This window comes from Carettochelys insculpta, chromosome 2, assembly GCF_033958435.1.
Source record: "Carettochelys insculpta isolate YL-2023 chromosome 2, ASM3395843v1, whole genome shotgun sequence".
NCBI classification, from domain to species: Eukaryota; Metazoa; Chordata; order Testudines; family Carettochelyidae; genus Carettochelys; species Carettochelys insculpta.
Genome location: NC_134138.1, coordinates 133815482 through 133840823, shown reverse-complemented (window position 1 = coordinate 133840823; position 25342 = coordinate 133815482). Strand labels below are relative to the sequence as shown.

At 43.0% G+C, this 25342-nt stretch overlaps 1 protein-coding gene across 1 annotated transcript in view; it reads left to right on the top strand.

The window, feature by feature from the left end:
* The window catches only part of LOC142008287 (glutamate decarboxylase 1-like), a 39287-nt gene extending 20225 nt beyond the window's left edge, over positions 1–19062 (top strand). Inside the window, exons 8-15 of the mRNA XM_074985469.1 lie at positions 1696–1750; positions 3538–3654; positions 5180–5244; positions 9642–9720; positions 13141–13290; positions 15667–15774; positions 17125–17214; positions 18889–19062. Coding sequence (XP_074841570.1) covers positions 1696–1750; positions 3538–3654; positions 5180–5244; positions 9642–9720; positions 13141–13290; positions 15667–15774; positions 17125–17214; positions 18889–19062 — 838 coding nt within the window. The remainder of the gene's footprint in view (positions 1–1695; positions 1751–3537; positions 3655–5179; positions 5245–9641; positions 9721–13140; positions 13291–15666; positions 15775–17124; positions 17215–18888) is intronic.
* The last annotated feature ends 6280 nt before the right edge of the window (positions 19063–25342 follow it).

Here is a 25342-nt window from a genome sequence, read left to right as displayed (position 1 = left end):
TGCTGCTGAGTCCGCCCTGTGACCCTGTCTGCAGCTGTTCCTGGCACCCTTATTTCGATGTGTGCTACTTTGGCGTGTAGACATTCCCTTGCAGCACCTATTTCAATGTGGTGCTGCCCAACGTCGACGGAACGTTGCCAGCCCTGGAGGACGTGTAGACGCTATTCATCGAAATAGTCGCTACATTGAAATAAGCTATTTCGATGTAGCGTGCACGTGTAGACGTAGCCTTTAAAGTGCTACTTTACTGCTTTTTTGTTTTGATTGTATATAGACTAGCATAGCTTTCTCTCTGTTATTATTCTTCTGTGTGTTGCCTCTGTCGTGACTTCACATTCTGTATACTCCTGACTTCATACCAAAAAGTGGTTTCTGTTGTATAGGTTTACGAAGCTTAATTTACATGCCAATAGAGATCTAGATGAATAAATGTCTTTTGTCTGGCAGAAAACCTGTTTGCTAAGTGTGCCTTGATGCAGACATCAGATAACTGCTTTCTGAATGTCTGTACATACATTAATGAGAGGCATGACCTTGACTTTTGCCTCAGGTGACATTGTTTGGTGAGGTTATTCTTGTAACTCCCTTCCCAGTTGGGTCACAGTTTTGTAGTGGGAAAATCCCCATTTCCTGACCTGATCTGCATATCAGGCCACTTTTGTTTAGGAACATAAATAGTGCTTTTTTTGCCCCACTGCTGGCCAGTACACTGGGGGAGGGAGGCAAAAAGCCATCTGAATTCAATCTCTTTATATATATATAAAAGAAGCTTGTACTCAGATGACTTCTAATATATAATACAAAAAAAAATCACTGAACTTAAGTATGCATTTAGGAGCTTAACAGTGGACAGACATATTTGAAAATTGATCCTAAGCCTTTCCTGGATTACAATATTATAAAGGCTTCCTTAATTTCTGTAGACTTGTAATGAAAAATCTGCAGCAGTAAAAGTATATATTTTGCAGTACAGGAAAAGAAAAGATGTCAATAATTTAGACAGAAAAAGCCACCATTTCAGCGTACTAGTGTGCAGTGCAATAACATGGACATCAAAGAAGATAACACACCAGTAGCACCCAGAACATAAAATTGGATAGTATACAAGGAGAAAAAACTATTGACAGAGTAGAATTGATATGTGGTGTTATCTCATATAAATGTGTTCTAAATGTTATAGGCCAAATCCTGACATCAGACATATTGTAAAAAGTGGGTAGAAACTGCTTTTGTCAGACAAGTTTTTATTTTGATGTGATAAGGACCACAAATGCACTAGTTACAGCATTGGCACTGATCTGCCACTGCCCTGAACCTCACACAGCCATTTATACTAATGTAAAAGTAGGTTTAAAATGCTGCCCTTCTCATTTGGCAATGCTTTACACCCACTTTACACACTCCTTGTAAAGGAGCCTCATTTTCCATTACCCCGAATCTTGACTTTCACCACTGGTTTACTGAAAGGTTATAGGATTATTGATCTGTAACAATAACTACAAAATAACCTTCTCAAAATAATCCAGGCTGAAAATACAAGTAAACATCACTGCACAGAGTTAACAGAGCAGTTTGGTAAATGTCAAGGAAAGATCCATCACTGGGCTTTGAGTTGCTGCAGGTTGCCAAGAATAGCAGGAAAAATAACTTAAACTTTATTTTATTTCCCCATCCCAACACTCTACTACCATCTAGGGGGAAGATGATCCCATCAGATTTGGAAGCAAAAATACTCAAAGCCAAGAGACAGGTTTGGTTTTTGGTTTTGTTTTTTATTTATAGCCTTGCGATATTTATATTGAGCTAAATCTAACACTCCAGATCCATGTGCAATTCCCATTGAAGTTAATAGTAGGAACCTCATTCTCAAAAGAATTTAGCATCCAGAGCTCCAAATGCAATTAATTAGATTAATTCATGACAGTTTTTAGTGTGGACTGCAGTATTTGCCTAGATTATAAAGAAGAAGTTATCTTTTGAGTTAGAAAATTATTTTATAATTAAACATAGGTGACATGTCTACACTATAAAAATAACTCAGAAGTTGCTTACTTTGAAGTTGAGCATCTATACACACCCTACCTCAAAGTTAAACTTCGAAGTAGGGCACTACTCCATTCCTGGGAATGGAGTAAGGTCGTCAATGTTCAGCTCCCTTACTTCGAAGTTAACTTTGAAATAAGAGAAAAATGTGTGTAGACTCTCTGCTGGCTACTTCAAAGTAGACCCTAACTTCAAAGTTAACTTCAAAGTTAGTTCCTAGTGTAGATTCTCCCAGGAAGTCATAATATCATGGACCTGTAGATCTGGGAGGAAACTTGAATGGTCATTAAATCCAGCCCTTGGCATTGAGTAGGAACTGAGTATACCTAAACTATACCTGACAGGTGCTTGTCCAACCTGTTCTTAGAAAACTCCAGTGATGGGAATTACAGAACTTTTCTTGGAAGCTTATTCCAGAGTTTACCTAACCTTAGAAAGTGTTTCGTACTATCTAACCTAAGTCATCCTTGCTTCAAATTAAGTCCATTATTGCTTTTTCTTATATTTTATCTGGATGCTTTTTTGAGCTAGTTTGCCTTTCACTTCTTTCTGGACCTTAAAAAGAGTATATATAAGTGATGTAAAATGCAACACTTCCTCTCTTCTTCCCTGCCTGTTCTTGCTGAATAAGCCGTACCCTCCTATACTAATATTCCAGTGATAAAATTTATTTCACCAAGTTTCTGACACCAATTAAGTCACATCTTTTCTTGTGTACTAATACTTCCATTTCTTTCTGTTTATTCCCCATACTACTTGTATCTGTGTAGACATCTAAGATCTTGAGCAAATTCCCCCACTGATTTTCCTCTTATTGCTCTTATGACTCCATTATATTTTGCTGCTGCCCCTGCTCTCAGCATTTAGATGACTATTAAGGTCACTTTTTATGGTTGCCCATGGGCTGTGTCATCCTGCTCCTTTTTAAACACTGGTCAAAGAGGAGGTTGCTCTGCGGCCCAGGGCTCCCAGCCACTGCTACTGCTTGCCTTTCAGGGCTGGGAGTGGGTTATGCCAGTGTGAATGCTGTTAAGGGCTGACGGTGCTCAGCATCACCCCTTCCACATGAGGCTCAGCCTCTCCCAGGAAGTGGAGCCAATCCCCATGCACACATCTTATCCTGGCGCCCGCGGGAGCTGTTGGCCCCACTGTTCTTCACTAGGTTTGTGAGTCAGTGAACATGAGATGGTATTTCTCCTTTTTTTCCCCAAGTGGCTCCCACCTCTTCCTAATGGCACATCTTTTCTGGTCTCATTATCATGGCACTGACCAAGTTTTCCATAACATTCACCACCTTCAGGAAGAAACTAAACACGGAAAATTTCAGTCTCAAGTGGAAATTCTGGGAAAGTTATTAATGTGAAGAAAATTAGTGACGATAGAAATGTACCACAATGTTAATTATAGAAGTAGATCTACTGATGACTGGTAAGAGAAGAAAAACAGACATATTCTTCATCTAATATGACCTGAATTATCCTGTATTATTTTCAGGAGCATATCCCACTCTATGTCTGTGCCACAGCTGGTACAACAGTATATGGAGCTTTTGATCCTCTTGACAACATTGCTGACATCTGTGAGAAGTATGGACTCTGGATGCATGTGGATGTAATGCTTTTCAGAAATACTGCTCACAATTATTCTTTTATGGGGTTAAAATCTGGATTTTGTTCCTTAACTGGGGAAAAGAATCTCTCCTTTGAAGGGTTCTGATACAAATGAGCTGTATAAATGGATTCTGCTGAATAGACCTACTTGAACAAGATACAATCTTGCACTGAAGGGTGTGCCTGTTTAGAAAGGAAATTAAGTAAATAGCATTTCGTAATGTTCATTCAAGTCTTGGAATAATACAACAGTACTGCCTCAAAACGTAATCTCTTTGTGTCAGACCAAAGCAATGCAAAATACCTTAATACACCTCTAGGGCATACGATGATTTTATTGAATTATTTTCTTTTTATGAATAGTTATTTCTTCTGCATATAATTCCACCTTAGTAGTACAGAGTCACGTACATAAATACAGCTCCTGGCAAGATAAGATCAGTGCAATTATTTAGGGCAAATTCTTCTTTCTGATATAATTGGATGAATAAGTAAGTAAACCAATTTTTTTTCACTCCTAAGTAAGTAAAAACTGAATTGTAGCCAAATTCCCAGCAATGTATGCCTAAATTTAGGTTGACACCTGTCTACATATTTATTTCCCTAAACTGGTGGCCTGATTTTCAGATTTTTAAATTGATCAGAGCTGTGAGTTCTTAGCCCTTCCTAAAACCAAATGAATTCTATTTAGATGCCTAAATGTTGATTTAGGCCTAATTTTAGACAATCTTTTTTTGGAAATTTTGGCTTAAAATAAGTTGAATTTGAAGTGTTTCTTTTTCAATAGGTATAATGCTGTGCTATTATAATCACATTAAATTTAAATGCAGTCATTTCAGTGTACTTAACACTAACCATACAGTCCAATTCCTGGTAAACCCAAAGAGGACTTTCATATCAATTCTTGGAATAGGCTTTTTGGATCAAGATAATTGATGGCTTCTGTTTGCTATTTTAAAAAGGAAAGCTGGTCATGGAATATAAAACAGTATGCCATTAATTAAATGTGAGTGATCACAGGCTTTTAGCTGTGGCCCACAGGTAGTGCTTAGGACATGACTGCCTTCCAGCAGTTCCAACTGACTTCATTGTGGACAGAAATTCACTCTTCATCCTTATTAAATGCTGTTATGATCTTACTGATGCCAGAAATCACGTTAAAGCCCAGGGGCTATTTAAGTAAGACACAGTGATTATGGCCCATTTTTATTCATAATTGTTATTTTCAGAAAGCTGCATAAAACGACAGCAAAAGCATGGCACTTTACAATACTTTATTATATGCCAACAAACAAGCTGGAAATCTTCGTGACTATATCCAGTTTGTTCGCTCATTGTGTGTGTAGTATGGCTGGTCTTTGCTATATTTCTTTTAAATTGGATTTCTTGTTAACATTAATATCTGATCTGTTCATTTAACAGTTTATATCTTTTAGAAGAGATATATTTTAGTAACTATCTTATAAAGCATTGAACTTTTTTCTCTTCTTTTTATTTTATAAAGTCAAAGTCTCTCATTATTACAGGCATCCTGGGGAGGTGGGCTGCTGATGTCTAGGAAACATTCCTTTAAACTCAATGGCATTCAAAGGTGAGCATAATGCACTGTGTGTTTTTTATTCAGATTAAGTCATTTTACTCACCCTTCTGTTGTTCTCACCATAGCTGGGTCTACATGTAAGCATGCCTTCCAAAGGGCAAAAATTGAAAGAGGGAAGTTGAAAGCACAGCTTTCAAAGGGCAGCAACCTCACATTAAAAACAAATCAACAGGTCGATCTGCCCTTTTGAAGGTCCACTGTGTTCTTTTGAAAGGGAACGTCCACATGGCTCCAGGCACTCTTTCGAAAGAAGAGGGGCAGGAAATGCCACAGATATGGTTCCGGGGCCACAGCCAGCCACTCCCTTAAAGGGACCTTCCCTCCACCCTGCATGAACTGAGTGTTGCCCAGCAGTCCTCAGCCTGGCAGAATCCACTCATGCTCCAGGATGGAGTCTCAGCAGCAGCTCCTGCCTGAGGGTACCCACATCCTGGAGACTTTCTGGCCATGCTCTGCACCATTGCCGCAGCCATCCCTGAACTACTTGGGTGGCTGAGCAGCCCCCTTGCAGCTGTGAGGCCCCCCAACCCAGGACACTGCTGGTCCCGCTCCTGGGCGCCCCAGTGCCTCTGGCCACCCCAGCAGCACCGACTGGTGAGAGCACCTAGTGCTGGGTGAGTGGGATTATGAATGATGGCTCAAGAATTTCCACAAGTCCAGGCAGACTTTCAAGGAGATCTGCCACTGGCTCACACCCACACTCTGGCACCAGAAATCTGTATGCAGCTTGCTCTTACCCTGGATGGTTGCAATTGCCATCTGTAACCTGGCCACCCTCACCACCTACTGCTCCATAGGACAACAGTTCAGGGTGGGCAAGGCCACTGTTGGGGCTGTACTCATGGAGGTAAGTCAGGCCTGGGTCATATGACCCCCCCACCAAAGGGTGGGGGGGCAGAACAAGGGGAACCCTCAGCTGCAGGGGGCAGACAGAGTGCTGGGAGGCAGGGGGCAGGAGTTGTGGATGGCCCACCACGCCTTCTCGGAAGTACATGTCCCATTCCCTCCTACATAGGTTGTCCGAGCCAGCAACGTGATGCTGCTGCACAGGGTCATCTGTCTGGGTGAGCCAGATGCTGTTGTTGTGGGCTTCACAGAACTGGGATTCTCAAACTGCTTTGGTGCCTTGAATGGCATGCACCTCCCCATCTGCGCCCCAGCACACAATGCCACCCACTATGTGAACTGAAAGAGATACCATTCAGTGGTCCACCAGGCCCTGGTGGATGCAAGGGGCCTGTTCATGGACATCTATGTGAGCTGGGCTGTCCACACTCACAGTGCCCCTGTATTCCGGAACTCGGGGCTCTGCCGGCACATGGGGGCTGGCACATTCATCCCACAGCAGGAGATCCTGATATGGCGCGGGGGATGTCACCACGATGTTCTGCATGGTGGCAGACGCGGCCTACCCTTTACAGCTGTGGCTCATGTGGCCTTACACAGGCCACCTTGACCCCACCCTAACCCTGTGCCTCAACCATGCCTGCAATGTTGCAGAGCAGGCCTTTGGGTGCCTTAAAGGGTGGTAGAGGTGCCTCCACATGAGGTCGGAGGTTGGGGTCCTTCACGTGCCCCAGGTGGTGGGTGCCTGCTGCGTCCTCCACAACATTGTGGAAGGTAAGGGAGATGCTTATGTCTGGGGGGGCCGGCGGGGTCAGCACCAGCTATGAGCACCCAGGCATCATTCCCATACACCAGGCCCACTAGGACAACCTCCAAATTAGGGAGGCTCTCAGGAGGCCTTTGCGGATGGCCACCTTTGACCCACACCCACACTCATTCCCCATACACATCCCCCCGCACTATCCCCACCACCACCACCAACACCACCACACCCACACATCCTCCACTCACCATCCCTCCCCACAGAGCATGACACATGGAGGCGAAAGCCAAATAAACATTCATGAACACTACGGAAACTAACTTGAAACTTTATAGCTGGGGCGGGGGGCAACAACAGTGTATCGGTGGGTGAGGAGGGCTCTTAACCTGGAGGGGGCAGGAGGGCTCAATCCAGGGCTGGGGTGGTAGGCTGTGAACCCCATTGGCCCCGGGATTGCCTGTACCCCCAGGTACAGGGTCCTCAGAAGGGCAGGGAAGGAGTGGGGAGAACCAGCAGGTAAGGCCATGGAAGGGGCTCAGCGGGGGAGCAGCAGCATACTTGGAAGGGCGGGGGGGGGGGCAAGGAGGTGGGCCACATTAGCTGCATGCTCCTGGGTTTTCAGCAGCCTATTGCACACTGACCTCTGCAAATCCAGGTTGGCCTCAGCGAGCTAGAGGTGCTGCTTGGCCACCTTGGCCTGGCAGCGGCTGGTTGGATCCTTCTTCACCCACCAAGGGGCTCTCCAGTCATGGTTTTGATGGTGTGCCACGTGGGGTGGGGCCTAGGGACCCTCCACATCCACTGTGGATCTCCTCAGGACTAGAGACGGCAAGGGGCTCTCCCAGACCTCGGATGGTGCAGCTGTATGGAGAGAGGGACAGCATGTTGATACTGTATTATGACCTGGGAGGGCCTGACCATGAGGCAGCATCCACCCCTCAGCCTCCCTCCTCAGACCCCTCCCAGGGCTGGCATCCCCCCTCAGGGTACCTGCCCCCTCCCTGGGGCTGGCATCCCCCCTCCGGGGCACCCACCCCCTTCCCAAGGCTGGCATCCGATCTGATAGTGCAGTGGGTGGGGGGTCGTCCTGGGCAGGTGGGGGTTCCTGGCCCTGGGTGAGTGGTCTCCAGGTGATGTCCAGCTGCGACTGCCCACTGCCCCATGTGTGGCTTATGGCACTGTCTGCCAGGGGCGGGTGCTGGCCATCGCTGGTGGGCCATCACGGGGTGCCATGTACCATGCCTGGGCTAGGAAGTGTGTGAACTGGGACCACTGGTCCTGTGTGCTGCCAGCTGGATGGTGCGTCACCGCCACCTCACAGACCAGTGCGTGCACCCTGCTGTGTATGTAACCGAGGGTCCTTCAGTGACATCCGGGGATGCCCAGCTCCCAGTTGCCTGGATGGACGAGCAGGAGGGGATGCAAATTGTCAGGTCCCCCTCCTTACTCGACCACTCAGTGGTGCCCTCAGCTTCCTGGGTCCATAGTCTGGGCTGCTCCTCCCCCCTCTGGCTGTGGCTCGTCCACAGATGTATCAAAGACCACCAGGAGTGGGGAGCTGTCCCGGGGCCCCAGGATGCCCCATCGCTCAGGAAATAGGGGCAGGTGGCTGGAGCTGCCCCAGAGCAGCCGGCCTGGTCCCAGGTCTGGGCATAGCCCTGCCACAGTCCTTCTGTGTACTTGTTTCACAGTACACGCAGGGTAGCCCCTCATGAGGATGCCCCACACAAGGCGGGTGAATGCAGCAGCATTTTGCTGCTTCACCCACATTTCATGGATGACCTCCTCCTCTTTCCATAAGCTGAAGCAGTCCCTCAGCTCCCACTCCGTCCAGGAGGGAGCCTTTTTGCCTTCTCAGTCCCAGGACCCTGGGAGCCCTGCGCCAGCTCTGGGGGCATGGGGGGGGCGTGGTTCTGGTGCTCCTGTGGGGGCTGGCTGCTGGCCATAGCTCACCGCTGCTGCTCCAGGACTGTGCAGAGGGTGTGCAATTGGAGCTCGTGCTGGGGCTGTTCCTAGAACGCTCTCAGCTTCCTGCCATGGGGTTCCTGCATCCATGCTGCTTTAAGGGCAGCCAGACGCAGGGATTATAGAGCCCTGCTGCTGCAGGCTGGAGTGGCCCCGCACTCCAGCTGACCGGTGCCATGGCAGACCCCTCTTTTGGGTCTTCCTGCTATGGGATCAGGGTACAGATTTCGAAGTCTGTGCCCCGTTCCTTCAATTTTCTTTCAGAAGAACATGTTACACGTGTCAACGCTCCCCGTTCTTTCAAAAGAGGGCCACATATTTCGAAATTTCATGCACATATAGACACAGCTCATGTTGCCATCCCCCATCTTGAATCCCTCTGTTTTCACATAACACACTGCCTTATCTACCAAACCCTAAATAGCCTTGCCCAACCTTCCCTTTCTACCCTTGTCCCTACCTTTACTTCATACATTCTCCCCATTTCCTTTTTCCTGCCTCCTTTTCTCATTCTCAGCTTCATACCTTTAACATGTAGCTCCCTTCAAAAGGAACAGTCTTGTCTTCCCCATTCACCATCTACCTTTTCTTTCCTTCCTATAAACAGATCTTTTGATTTTCATTAATAATTCTCCCAGTTTCTCTAACCTGAAACATTATCTCAAGTCCTCGTTCTGTAAGAATGTAAGCTCTTTAGAGCAGGAAAGATAGAGATGCATAATATGTCTAAAAAGTAGCATGTATGTATGTATAAGATCCTTTTGGGAGGCTTAACGCCCGATGTTCTTTACATTATAGTTTGGTTTTCCACTAGGGCCAATTCTGTTACCTGGAATCCACACAAATTGATGGGTGTTCCACTTCAATGCTCTGCCTTCCTGGTTTGTGAAAAGGTATGGTAAATGATGTGTTTTATACACCAAAACAGTCTTCTGATGATGGTTTAAGGTGCTAGTATGTAGGCCTACTAAAATAAATGAGGAAGTTGACAAAAGCCACCAGCAGAAACCTCAGAGCACAAAATCATCAACAGTTGTTGTGGTACCCTTTTACCTTTGAATTTTCTAATGATCCAAAAACTCTGACTTGCCCATTGTTATAGGGTATAGATGTCAGCTACTAGTTAGGTAAATGGAGGTCAACTGGCTGCGGAAGCACGGAATCACCAGCAGAAGATCTTCATCCTTCTTAATATTACGTTAAGCACTGTTGAAGCTTGGTAAGGAAACAGACTACCGTAAAACCTCTTCAAGATCATGTGGCAGTAGGTTGTCCAATTACATACTCTTTTAAGAAGCAGGATGCTGGAAGAAGGTGGCCATAACTCAACACATAATGAGATGGTTAGTGGTCATCTTGGCCCAAAGACAGCTGGGACTAGCAAGGTTTTTGTTATTTATTTAATTAATTTATTTATTTTTATTAAAAAAGATGCTCATTACCTTAAGCATGTTTCCTCACTAATCTTCCATATGTAAAAGATGTGTCTGGGCCAGCTTTGGAGAAGAATTTGCTAGGGTCCAACACACTACTGAGCCCTTGGGGGAGGGTAAGTCATGCTGATATTCAACTCTGGGTTCATAATACATAATCATTGATTTTAAAGGGAGAAGGGGCCATTCCAACCATCTCCTTTTAAGTGATGCATAACACATAGCATTCCACTTTGGTGAGCCTTGAACCAGCTACAGCATAGCTTTTTTAGAAAAGAAGTATTAAATGTAAAGACCTCAAGCAATGGCAAACCTACCACATCCCTTGATAAGTTGTTCCTCTGAATATCTTCTCTCTGGATATTTGAATCAGCAGAGCAAACAATTTGTTCTTTCCTGTTTGCCATGAAAATATCTTTTATGGAGATAAACCATCTTTTCATATCCAAGGTTATCTGTCACTCTAATGATTGACAAATGGAATGCATCTTTGCAAATTAACAGAAGGTTAGATTTACCATTTGTCATAAATGTATACTCTAACGTGTCATACAATAATATGTGATGTGGCTGAGCTGACATTATAGTGGGGACCTTAATCCTTGAATTTTCTTAGTTTTGAGTTTTACTTTTTTATAATCTTAACATTGTGTCAATAAGGTTTTCCCATGGTATGTAAAAACAAAGGCACACCTTCTACGTCTACACGTGCCCCAAACTTCGAAATGGCCATGCAAATGGCCATTTCGAAGTTTACTAATGAAGCGCTGAAATGCATATTCAGCGCTTCATTAGCATGCGGGCGGCAGCGGCGCTTCGAAATTGACGAGCCTTGCCGCCCTGCGGCGCGTCCCGACGGGGCTCCTTTTCGAAAGGGCCCCGCCTACTTCGAAGTCCCCTTATTCCCATGAGCTCATGGGAATAAGGGGACTTCGAAGAAGGTGGTGTCCTTTCGAAAAGGAGCCCCGTCGGGAGCACGTGTAGACACGTGTAGACACGTGTAGACACAGCCCTTGGAAACTATCACAAAAAAGTCAGCATTTATCAGCTATAAATTTTCCATTCCATTTGCTTTATTTTCCATTCAGTGACAAGTTAGGAAACCCCATGATTTCATCAGGAAAATCAAATACCATTGAAAAGTCAATGTTTACTATAGACCACTGTACAATTTACACAGTTTCCTAAGATCTTGTTTGGTTGCTATTAGGTAAGTTATCTTTATTCTAAGACATAAAGTTATGTATTCTATTTTTTTTTTGTTACATTTTGTCTTTTATCTCTGATGTCTATAGTAGAGTCTCTTTTCGGAGCATAAACAGTTTTCAGCAGCACTATGATTTGTCTGCCTGCAAATCTGGATTGAAAACGAAAAGTACTTTGCTTCATCACAGACACATACATCAAATTTTGTACTGCTTTTTGCAGAAATCTTTACCACCAAGGCTGAAGAAATTGTCAAGTGCATTAAAAAAGTAAAAGGCTATATGGAAGAGAGAGAGGCCGACAATGGTCTTGATAACTTATAGATAAATCATTATCATGTGTGTATCTATTACCAAGACATAAACTCTCTCTCCCCTTCAGATGTATGTAGTGCTGTCAGTATTCTTGTTTACTGCATCAGCTATGAACAGTGGTTATAAACATTGGTAGCTCAGTCAGTGTCCATAAACGTACAAATATTGCGACTCTTGCATAATGAAGGAAGTAATTCAGTGACATTTTACTGATTCAAGACTTAGTTCTGCATTTCTTTCCTGTGGGGGCTCAGTGTCATATGCTGGGTACAGAGGCCAATTTAATAAGATTTTCAGAGAAGGACAAAGGATTTCTCTGTACAACAGTTCGTGCACCGCAAGGTGGGGTGTCAGTATAACTCTCTAAGAGAGAGTTCAGAGCTGCAATTCATTTGCAAATTTGACTCCATCAACCAAGGACTGAGCAGAGACTGAGAGTTGTTGTCCCCTTACAAAACCAGTTTCTCCGCTCTTGACGGTCACACCTTCACATTACCAACCAACGATGGGCCACATCCCCCCTCACTGAACTGACTTGATTTCTCCTCTCTTGATGTTCACAGCTCCACATTAACTGCCAATAATGGGCCTTATCCACCCTGACTGAATAGACCTTGTCAGCTCTGGCCCTCCCCTTGACTGAGACCTCCTCTTTAAATCCTCCTCTGAAACCCCCCTCCCCCGCCCGCACTCATGCATCTGATGAAGCGAGTCTTTGCCCACAAAACCTTATGCTCCAAAATATGTTAGTCTATGAGGTGCCACAGGACTTCTTGTTGTTTTTGAAGACACAGACTAACATCAGGGCTGACAGTCTCTGGGGGCCCTGGGACAAGGTGTCGGAGGGCGTCTGGCTCTGCACCTCCAAAAGGGGTGAGGCCTCAGGCAGCCAGCCCTCAGCACTGCCCAAACTATGACATGACCCCTGGCTCCAGCCCTCAGAGCCATGGGAAGTGGGGCTCTCGTGGCAATTCATAGGGTCCCTGGGATCCAGCCACCACTGCTGCCACAGTCCTGGTGCTATTGCTCCCTGTGTCCCTTCTCCCATCACCCCTGTGGCACGTTTGGATCCAAGTGCACTAGGAATTTTCAGTAGCCAGAAGTAGTGTCTACGTAGATAATTTGTGCGTGGCAGGTCAGAGAGAGAGAGATTTACAATCCCAGGTTGCTGGGCACTAACTGTTCTTATAGACAAGCCCTTAATGTAGCATTATTCTCAATGAGCATGTGTTTATGTTCCAGTTTAATTATCCTAGCATTTGCTCATTTTTCACCCACATTCAGTAGTTAAAGTGGAAATTGTGAGCTGAGCCTGGTTCATAAATATATCAGGCTTGCTGATGGTTGTATTTTGCTCTAGGGTCTTCTGCAAGCCTGTAATCAGATGAGTGCTGGGTATCTGTTCCAACCAGACAAACAGTATGATACAACTTATGACACAGGGGACAAGACCATTCAGTGTGGCCGGCATGTTGATGTCTTCAAACTTTGGCTGATGTGGAAAGCTAAGGTAGGAAAGTGCTCCAGAAATGTAGCTTTATTGATGCATAAGTGGAATGAAAACTAAGCCTGAACATCGAACTTTAAGTATTTAGTTAACTTAAGATGAGGAGTATCAGGAAGTTCTGTTGGAGCACTCTCAAGCACGAAACTGTAGAAACCACACCGAGTTCAAATCTTTCAGGCTTTAGAGCAGCATTAAACCTCTCTTCTATTTGCATTGAGCAGATAAACAGCTCCAGCAGCACGCTACCAGGACCAACATCTACACGTTATTAGTGGTAAATAACTGACAAATTATGGAGAGCAGATGGAGTTGGATCCTTTTCTTTATAAACTACCGATATTGATTTAATCTATGCATGTGGTGAATAGATATTTTTGTTATGAGAACCTACGAAATGCTTATGCAACCCCAGAGGCACTGAGACCACATATTAGAATCACAGAATCATAGAGTACTAGGACTGGAAGGGACCTCAACAGGCCATCGAGTCCAGCCCCCTGCCCCAATGGCAGGACCAAGTACTGTCTAAACCATCCCTGATAGACATCTATCTAACCTGTTCTTAAATATCTCCAGCGATGGAGATTCCACAACCTCCCTTGGCAATTTATTCCACTGTTTGACCACCCTGACAGTTAGGCACTTTTTCCTAATGGCCAACCTAAACCTCCCTTGCTGCAGTTTCAGTCCATTGCCTCTTGTTCTATCCTCAGAGGCCAAAAAGAACAAGTTTTCTCCCTCCTCCTTATGACTCCCTTTTAGATACCTGAAAACCACTATCATGTCCCCCCTCAATCTTCTCTTTACTAGGGAGAGTGAAGTCTGTGTTCTAGAGGCCAGGCTGAGTAGCAGCTAGACTTTAGCTAACGCAGTAGAGCACAGGGCTTGAGCCCCAAGGTTAGAGGTTCAATCCCTCCTACCAATAACCTGGGTTTGTTGGTGTTACACAAGCGTAACAATACAAGAGCTAAATTATTTTTAAGGTACAAAAGGATTAACTTTTTTTAAATCTTTGTTTGCATATGTACCTCATTGTTACATCACACCAGAGTGTAAATACTGCAATGTATAAGAGCAATGTCTGTAAATGCCAAAATATCACCAAAAAGGTTGTTCTTGCATTATTTCTGATTCATACACACTAGAAATCTCACCGGGAGCGAGTGCTTATGACATTTCCAGTTCAGTTTTGCAGACTCAAGAGCCGCGAGCATATATTGCCTGATACATTTTCTCACCCTGGTTTACAGTGGCATAACTCTATTGAAGTCAGTGGAGTTCTTGCTTATTTATACAGTGAAACTGTGATCAGACTCTGACTTGTGGAGTTCTTGGTACTGATCTGGATCTCCAGATCGTTTTGAGGCTCATTGATTACTATTTAAAGCCTATTTCTGGCCTTCTAGGACTCATTTCTGGATGGAGATTAGTGCTCCAAGTACCCCTTGATTTCTGTCCCTCTCACAATTACACCCTTGAAGATTTGTAGTAGGATCGTTTCTGCGGTGCCTTATTTTTGAAACCCACCAAAGGGATTTACAAATAATACAACAAAGCTTCTGTTTTGAGGGGGTAGTATTTGCTGTGCTCCAATGCTATGTCTACACTAGAGGGTTTTGTCAACAAAACCCAGGGAGCATCCAGATTCCCAAGATGTTCTATGGACAGTAAATGGACAGCTGTATCCCACACCCCATGAGGCATAACAACTCTGTTGACAGATCTGTTGACAGAAAAACCAGTCTGGATGTTTGGGGGACCTTCTGTCAACAGACAGGGCTTTCTGGACACCAGCATCCTTGTCTGCTGTGCTTCTGGTTGACCTTTTTTCTGATAGAGTGGCCAGGAAGTCTGGCCACTTGCTGTTGACAGGGCAGATCGCTCTTGAGTTTCTCTAGGCAGTTTGGCTGCAATCTGTCGACAGAAGTTTTGTCGGAAGATATCTTCTGACAAAAATGTCTGTCAACAAATCGCTGTAATCTAGACAGAACCCAAATGTTTCAAAAACAGTAAGATATTATTGCTTTATCTTTGAACTGTTTCCTTGAGTAATGGAGTTATATCAAGGGCAATCTTTACCACACAGACAAATGAGACTTCATTTAATGTGGTGTTTGGTTTAAGATGAATAACTATGTAGCTATGTATTTATTTTAAAAAGATACCTTCTTTGAATGAGTTTTTGTGTTCTGTGGAATGAGCACTGAGAAGTTCTGTCCCACAAAACAATAAAATAAAATTCCTAAGGACAGTACCCCAGCTTCTCTCCTTCAAGCTCAATTCTGTACAATAATGTTATTGTTAGTGGGTTTTTTCCCTGCATGACTCATGTCACTCTGGTAGCTCCCTTTCTGTATATTTTACATTGATATTCTACAGGGCACTCGAGGCTTTGAGATTCTTGTCAACAAGTCCCTTGAACTTGCTGAGTATCTTTACAAAGAATTGAATTCAAGAGAAAACTTTGAGCTTGTATTCGATGCTGAAGTAAGTATCAAAATATCCCTCTGTTTGCTTCTTCATTGTGTATTCTCTTCTACTTGCTTTTAATTTGATCTTTCCTATTCTCATGCTCTATAAATGTTCTCTTCTACTGTACATGTCTTTCATTTGATGTAGCATATAGAAAGGTTCACATATTTTCTTTTCGTCCCACTCATGCATTTGATGAAGCGGGTCTTTGCCACAAAAGCTTATGCTCCAAAATATCTGTTAGTCTATAAGGTGCCACAAGACTCTTGTTGTTTTTGTGGATAGAGACCAGCATGGCTACCCCCTGATATTTTCTTTTTGTCACTTTCCCAATCTAATTGAAATAGACAGTAGAAATTAGTCTTGCCATAGTATCCATTTTGCTGATTGAAAAGAGTATTTTTAAATTCTCTGTACTCATCAAGCTCCTCTGGCATTACAAACAAAGATTGCAAACTGAAATTAAATTATGTTCTTTGTGACAATATGGACAGTTGTGAACAATGAACTGGGCAATTAAGGACTTGAATCTGCAAGGTGCAAAGTAGAACTGGCTGTAGAATTTGTGAATGAATCCAGTGGAAATATTTTTTTGTCTCCCTCTTGAGTTTTGACTTCCTCCAGCCCACTCACAGGGTATGTGACCAAATAGCTTTGCTCATTCCCAGAAATTTGTTGGCTAAGGTTATTTTAGCCCTTTTTCCAACAGGTCTCACCCCCTACATTTGCCTTTTCCTTGCCCAGTAGTTAATATTATCTCCTATATTCTCAGCCACCATCAACCGCAACAGTTCATCTCCCCTCCAATTCCCCTCTCCCTCGGCTCACATCTGTCCTTCTCTCCCAAGCCTTGGAGGACTGCAGCAGGGTTCTCCCCCTTTCCAGGATTGAGATGGGTGATGCAATTCCAGAAGGTCTTCACCTGTCATGCCACTTTCTCACACCATGCAATGCAGGGGGAAGGGAAAGGAGTAGAGGCCCCATCTTGATCCCTCATGCATAGCAGAGTGGGGAAAAGGGAGTGGAGCCACACTGGTCTGCTGAGCTTTTTGCCCAGTCTTATCTCCTTCTTTGAGGGAGAAATGGCTCTCAGCGCATTTAAAATTTCATGAGAGAACTCCAGTCCGCACTGAAATCCTGGCACTCACAAACAATCTTGGGAGGGGCGGTACCACCCTTAGTCATGGGACTATTCATGTGCTTATCAATAAGCCCTAAATTATATCACAGACTGCTGAACTTATCCTCATTTGTCATTATATCACTTAGATAGTATTTGTGATAAACTGTTGTTGACTTCAGACCTAATAGGAGAATCATGATTACCATTTACTGAGAAATGAATGTTTTGGTTTTTTTTTAAAGCCTGAACTCACCAATGTGTGTTTCTGGTTCATTTCACCAAGTCTTAGAGGAGTAGCAAATGGGCCAGAACGACAGAAATTACTTCATCAGGTAATATTTCTTGTATTGACATTCAGAGACTAGTGTGACTAATAAGGACTCCAGTGGTGATTCTCAGCCTTTGTACATTCCATATTTTCATGCAATCTAGTTGTTTAATCAGGACTCAAATGATAAAGAAGAAAAAATGTAATGTCATGGACATTTCCTTGTCCTTAGTGTCAGAAACAGAGCACAGCAAGCTCTGAAAAAATTATGTACCTTCATTCCAATAACGTATTTTTGATAATTTCTGTTTTCTCAAAAACATTTGTAGGAGTGACTTTCCATTCACAGGAATCAGCACAGACCCCTTCAACGTTCTTTTCAGGTTTTGAAATCACTGATTCAGGACAATGACATGAAACCTAAGTCACAGAGCACAAATATTAAATTATGGAACCTAAATCAACAGTTAGACTCCACAGTTTGAAGCATGGCTGCAGAAATCATTCATCAAATAATTTCCAATATACTAAAATAAAAGGCTGCTTTACAACAAAAAGACTAATAATCTAGCAGACCTAAATATTTTGGTGCCCAACATTAGACAAAGTAATGGGGTTGACTTCTCAGAGGGTGGATTTGAAAGTACTAAAATGACTTATCACTCTTGAAAATTTCACTGAAGTCCCTTTGTAAACAGAGAAAGGGGCTACATTAATTGAATAACTTATTCATTTTGTATAGTGTAGTCTAGGCAATCTATTCCTCTGACCTTGCCCACATTACAGAATTTGCAGTATTTGAGGTGGTCGTTGTCCGGTGCAATTGACCTATTTTATGGTGTTCATTGATACCAAAGCTAACTTTACTGAACCTAGATACACAAGGCAACTTGATGTAGTGGAACACTTAAAAGGAAAAAAAAATCTACTGTGCACAATCATTTCATGATTTTTAAAATGCTCACATCTTGGTCAAATTGAGCAGTCATCCAAAATGAGGCTATGCACTCTTCCTCAATAAGGGTTATTTCTGTTTCAAATTTCAGTTTTAAAATCTCATTCATTGGGGCTGTTCAGAGATGCTGTTCCGGTGACAACCATTTTTAATCCTTATGGCAGGGTTTTGTATGTTTGTTTTTCAATTCTGTAAATCTACAATCTACCAACAGAAAACCTCTTAATAAAAGCACAGAGTAATCTAACCTCTGATTTTGGATTCACATCATATGGGTTTTGAGAATCTCTGATAACATCCTTAACTTAAGCAAGTTTAAAGTCTACATATTTTTGTGCAAATTAACATTTTTGTTCATCTATTACATTGGACATGTTACCAACCAATATTTACAAGCCCCAGAAGAGAAGCATGTAAAATTTTAAAAGCACAAAACAACAAATGAACAAGCATGAATAAAACTTTACAAGACCAATGTCATTGAAATGAATGAGAATTTTCCTTGTGTTCAGAGTGAGTAAAAGCAGTGTGAGGACTTCAGAATTTGTCTTACTTAATGAAACATTAATATCATATCTTATCATAAAATTAAAAACAGAAGGACAAATAGTCTTTTTACTCAAGCAGAAATGTCACTGATATCAATGGCAAGTCCTGTGAAATTTCAATCATTGCATGTGCAAAGGCTTTCTGGCATGGGGATGGTTAAAGTTTCCAAATGTAGAAGGAAAATAATTACGATGGCTGATTTTTTTTTTTTTTTTTTTTTTTTTTGGTATACAGATTGCTCCAAAAATAAAAGCACGGATGATAGAAGAAGGAACGACAATGCTTAACTATCAGCCACATGGGGACAAAGTGAATTTTTTCAGGATGGTCTTTTCCAACCCAGCTACTAAGAAATCAGATGTTGATTTCCTCCTTGAAGAAATTGAAAGGCTTGGCAAGGATTTGTGATGACTGATGCTGTACTATGAAATGGAATCAGTTTTATGCAGATATAGTGGGCACCATTACAAATGTTATATTTGCCATTCCATGTTAATTTCATGTGTTATGACATCTCCTATTCTGAGGATAGGAAGATACTACAGGTACCTGGAGTAATGAAAACTCAACATTTTCAATGCAACACTCTTCACATATGAGATCTCATTGTTTCACAGCGTTTGAGAGTCACTGTATGCATTCTTCTTATCTGTGTATTCTCTCCCCATGTTTATGTTCTAGCAGAGCAGTGTTGGGGTCACATATGCCTTCTGAGCTGAAGCATGATGAACTGAAATTAAGGTTTACCTTTGTTTTCATCAGCTCCATTGATAGATCCTAGGGCACCTGCATAAAGCACTCTTTTTTCCGAAGTTAAAGAGCTCAGATTATGCAGGCAGGAGCTCCAGAAGGGCCTTTGGCTCACAGATTCTTTCATCACAGTGTGTGTGAAACTTTGTAGCTACTCATGGCAGATTATCCTAGAATATAGCCTCAACAGGAAGTATTGTCTGGAGGCTTCCACTTTTTATTGTTTCTTATTTCTCACTTTGGTTTTGACCTTAGTCAACACATCTGTGCAGAGACTTTCCTTCACTCTCCTCTTGTTACATTGAATTTTACACCTCCAGTTTAGAGCAAAAGCCTAACTCATCCTATGTGCCCATGCAATGGAGCAAAAGGACAGAATCATAGACTAATAGGACTGGAAGAGACATCAGGAGGTCATCTAGTCCAACTCCCTGCCTGGAGCAGGACCAACTTCAAATAAATCATACCAGCCAAGGCTTTGTCAAGTCAAGCCTTACAAACCTCTAAAGTTTTTACACCACCCTAAGTAACCCAGTGCCTCACCTTCTCCCATTAAAAGAGTATTTCTTAATATCCAATCTAGACTTCCTCACTGTAACTTAAGACCATTGTTGCTTCTTCTGTCATCTGCCATCCCAGAGAATAGCCTGATACCATACTCTTTGGATCTCCCTTCAGATAATTGAAGGCTGTTCTGACAGCTCCCTTTACTCTTCTTCTCTGCAGACCAAATAAACCCAGTTCACTCAGCTTCTCCTCAAAAGTTTTATGACCCAGCGCTCTAATAATTTTCCTTGCCCTCCGCTGGGCTCTCTCCAAATTGTCCACATTTTTTCTGTAGCAAGGGCCCAAAACTGGATCCAGTGCTTCTGACGTGGCCTCAGCAATGTTCAATTAAGAGGACTGAGCACATCCCTTGATCTGCTGGCAGTGCTCCCACTAATACAGCCCAACATGCCATTAGCATTCTTGGCAACAGAGGCATTCTGTTAACTCATATCCTGTTTATTGTCCACTGGAATCCCCAGATTCTTTTCTGAATAACTGTCTCTCAGCCTATCCAGCCCCAGCCTGTAGCAGTGTGTGGAATTCCTAAATTCAGGTCTCTGCATTTGTCCTTGTTAAACTTCATCAAATTTCTTTTGACCCAATCCTCCAATTTATTTGGATCACTTTGGATCCTGTCCCTAACCTTCAGTGTGTCTACTTCTCCCTACCCCCAACTTGGGGTCATGTGTGAACTTCCTGAGGGTGAATCCATCCCATCATCCACATCATTAATGCAGATGTTGAAGAAAACCAGCCCCAGGACAGAGCCCTGGGCCACTTTTCTTGATTCTGGCTGCTGATTAGACATTGAGTCCTTGATCACTACCTGTTGAGCCTGACATCTAACTAGCTTTCTATCCACCTTTTAGTCTATTCACCTGTAATGGAGTGAAAGGAAGGCCTGGCAGTGGAGGGGTTAAACAGAGCCTGTTTGCCCAATTAGCCCCACTCCATTGCACCTGCTGCCACTGTCAGGCCTGGAGGCCAGGTGAAAGGAGGGAAGCTAGCTCAGTTCAGGGCTGACCAGCCAAGAGGGAACCACTCACATCACCCTGTCAATATTTCTTTAACTTGAGGGCAAGACTACTATGGGAGACAGTATCAAAAGCTTTGCAGAAGTCAAGATGTATCACATCCACCTCTTTCCCCATATCCACAGAGCTAGTCGTCACGAGGCAATTGTGAATCCATGTTGACTGTTCCTCCTCATATTCCTCTCCTCCAAGTGTTTCAAAAAGGATTCCTTAAGGATCTGCTCCATGATTTTTTGAGGGACTCGGATGAGACTGACTGGATTGTAGTTCCCTGGATTCTCCTCCTTCCCTGTTTTAAAGAGGCATTGCTCGCTAATACAGATTGCTGTTATAGTCTAATATGTTCTGTAGAGCCTCACCACTCCCTCTGATGCAAATACTTAAAGCTTTAGCGTGGACTTGTCCGTCCTGTCCTGTTCCCTAGTATGCCAGGTGAGCTGGTGCCAAGAGGGAAGTATTCTACACAGTCTATAGGGCTGGCACAGATTACTCATTGCACACTATCCAAACAAGGAGTAACTAGGGCCAAATAATTACGTGCTACTAATAACTTGGGTCTTGTGACAAAGTCATGGTCTAGCCCTTAGTGATTATGATCTATTCAGCTATACTTCCCTCTGACTCTGTCGCAAGTAAATATAAAGGAATGCTACAGATTTACTTATTTCCCCCATTATGAGTGTTCATGAGAACCTTTAGGTGAGTGGATCAACATGTGGAAATAATACTTTGGAGCATTTGCACTAGAGAACTACCCCGCACTGGTCCCCTGGGGAGGAATAAATGACCTAACAGGGTGTTTTATTCCTTTCTAATTTTGTTTTCATTTTAAACTAGGGATAACACTGAAGTTAATAGAGTGTGTGTTGGTAACAGGTTTAGTTACAACACTTTTCTAAGATTTTTATGAAGGATTTTTTTAATTTTCTAGTTTTACATCAAGCATTTATTTCATACTTTTTTAGCTTTGTGCTGTATTGTTTTGTTTGCGTTATTTTAACCCAATAGTACTGTGCATTTAAAGTGTGCAGAAGAATAGGGAATCCACTAAAAATGAAAGATCAGATTTGCAGCTGAAATTATATCTGATATAAAACTTTGGCTATGTCTACATGGCGCTCCCACCAGCGCCGCTGCCGGCAGAGCTATGCAAAATGAGCTTCTCGGGATTGCAAATGGCGTGCCAGTTGCATACTCCTGAAGCTCATTACCATAGCCCTGTGAGAGTTCGGTGTCAGCAGAAGAGGGCTGGCACTGCACAGGCCATGTGGATGTGCATCTGCCAGTTAAATCCTCCCTCTGTCACCAGTCCCTTATGCCTCAAACATTTGTGACACACAGGCAGATGTGTCAAATGTTTGAGGCATAAGGGATTGGCAACAGAGGGGGGGTTTAGCCAGCAAAGGCACATCCACACAGCCTCTGCAGGGTCAGCACCCCTTTCTGCTGACACCGAACTCTCACAGGGCTATGGTAATGAGCTTTGGGAGTATGCAAATGGCATGCCATTTGCAATCCCAAGAAGCTCATTTTGCAAAGCTCTGCTGGCAGCAGCACTGGGTGGAGAGCCATGTAGACCCAGCCTTTGAGAATTGCTCCCTTTGTTAAGCAGAGAACCCGTTTAAAACAGTGGACTGTGCGTGAGTGTGCAAGAGAGGGGAACCTACTGTACATTGTAACAAAGGTGTAGCAAAAGCAGAACTGTCTAGACTGATGTTGAATACAGAAGGACATAGCACTGAGGAGAGGTGATGTGTGGGCTTTTTTTTTTTTCTTTTTTTTGGAAGGAGACAAAGTTTAATTTATCCTAGAGGTTTGCTTGGCTTACTTTGGAAGGTGAATTGGGAAGAGTCATTCAGGCCTGGCTGAGGAAAATTTGGAAGAGAGCATTTTACTGAGTGAGGCTCTGATAGGAAAGGGTAGCAAAATCCTTGTCCTGTTCAGACTGAGGACACTGAGGCAAAGAGATTCTCTCAGAGTTTGTGCCTGACAGGCAGATCAAATCCTATTGCACCAATGAGAGCCGTTATCACTTCTTAAGACCCTGTGCAGAGCCTTTGATGCCTCACTACTGCAGTCTCCTCTCAGGAAATGCTGGTGACAATGCTACAGGACTTGTTGGGACACCCCTGCCCCCACCAGCAATACTGACAAAGAAACAGAGGCAATGGCTACCAGTTCCCATGACACATGAGTACACAGGCATGGGTAGAGGAGTTGTCAGAGAAATTCATAGTTTTTTTTTTGTTTTGGTTTTTGTTTTTTAATGTCAAAATAAAAGATGAGGTGTCTTAGTGCTACGCCTCATCTTTTAAATATCAGAAGGCTGTTTCAAAGACTATAGGCCATTCTTTCAGAAGAAGTATGTTTTGTGACCTAAGCTAGGTGTGTATGTGTGCAGTAAGTCTTTGTTAAATTGTTTTAATGTTGATAATGAATAATAGATATTTGACCTGGCATCATTTACTGCATTCCCCAGAGACTGTATAGCCTGGTGCCCTACACACATATTTGCCAGTATGTTTTGAATTTAGCAAAATGATACATTTATACTGCTTCCCATGGGACACTCATCTAGCATCTAATAGGTCTCTCTTCTGATCTTGTTATGCCTCTGCTATAGCATCAAGTTAATTCAATATCCTTCACACTGACACTTTTTTTTACTAACCTAGTTATTTGTGTTTGAACAGCAACAAAAGAATAAATTAAATTTACTGAAATTAGACAGAACAACAAACCTTGTGTTTTAAGGTTAATTACATTTTCTTTCTTAATAAAAATATGCCAGCTAGATAAAGGGAACAGATCACTCACTGCCTGGGGAAAACTGAACAAATCTTCACAATATTGAAACTTATAGACAGAGTGTTTCCATAAAGTAGTTCCCAAGGAGTTTTTGGAGGGTTTTTCTACATTACATTGGCCCTGGGCCCTTTCCTGAATTCCTTACTCCTGGATTCCTGTCTGGATTACCTCATTAAAAATGTACTGAAGTGTCTTTAAATCCCATAAACTTCACTAGAACTCTGATCTTTTACATCAAGAATACTATAATTTCCTCTTTTTTTTTCTTCACTCTTCTACTCATAGCTGGTCAAACTGACTTCTATTTTTTCTAGTTTTCAAAGATAGAAAAAGACAAACTACGTAGCATACTTGCTTTCTTTCCTCCTCTTGGGTCTTGGCTACAGCTGTGCTACTGCAAGGTTTCAATGTAGATACTACCTACCCCAAGGAGAAAGATTTCCTGGTGGTGTAGATAATCCATGTCTGTAAGGGGTAATAGCTGATATTGTCTACATGGAGACTTAAGCCAGTTTACCTATGCTGTTCAGGAGAATGGATTTTTCCACACATCCAGTGAATGCACTTAAATGAACCTAATTTTCTACTGTTGACCCCGCTTTACTGTTCACTCAAAATTTTATTTTGATCTTGGTTTTTATGTGTAGCCTTCCTCTGCTCAGTTTTTCAGAGCTGTTCATCATCAGGATGAAGTTTAATAAGGACAAATGCAAACTGCTCCACTTGGGAAGGAACAATCAGTTTCACACATACAGAATGGGGAGAGACTGTCTAGAAATGACTACAGCAGAAAGGGATCTAGGGATTATAGTGGACCACAAGCTAAATATAAGTCAACAGTGTGATGCTGTTGCAAAAAAAGCAAACATGATTCTGGGATGCGTTAACAGATGTGTTGTGAGCAAGACACGAGAAGTCATTCTTCTGCTCTACTCCGCGCTGGTTAGACCTCAGCTGGAGTGTTGTGTCCAGTTCTGGGCACCGCAGTACAAAAATACTAGAGAGGGTCCAGAAAAGAGCGACAAGAATGATTAAAGGTCTAGAGAATGTGACCTATGAAAAAAGGTTGAAAGAATTGGGCTTGTTTAGTTTGGAAAAGAGAAGATTGAGGGGAGACATGATAGCAGTTTTCAGGTATCTAAAAGGGAGTCATAAGGAGGGAGGAGAAAACTTGTTCTTCTTGGCCTCTGAAGATAGAACAAGAGGCAATGGGCTTAAACTGCAGCAAGGGAGGTTTAGGTTGGACATTAGGAAAAAGTTCCTAACTGTCAGGGTGGTCAAACAGTGGAATAAATTGCCAAGGGAGGTTGTGGAATCTCCATCGCTGGAGATATTTAAGAACAGGTTAGATAGATGTCTATCAGGGATGGTTTAGATAGTACTTTGTCCTGCCATTGGGGCAGCGGCTGGACACGATGGCCTCTCACGGTTCCTTCCAGTCCTAGTGTTCTATAATTCTATGATTCTATGGTCATCATCAGTCCCTTGACTGAGGTCGTTGGGGCACCTTCATGACAACGTCCTTGATAGTGTCCCTCCATCTTTGG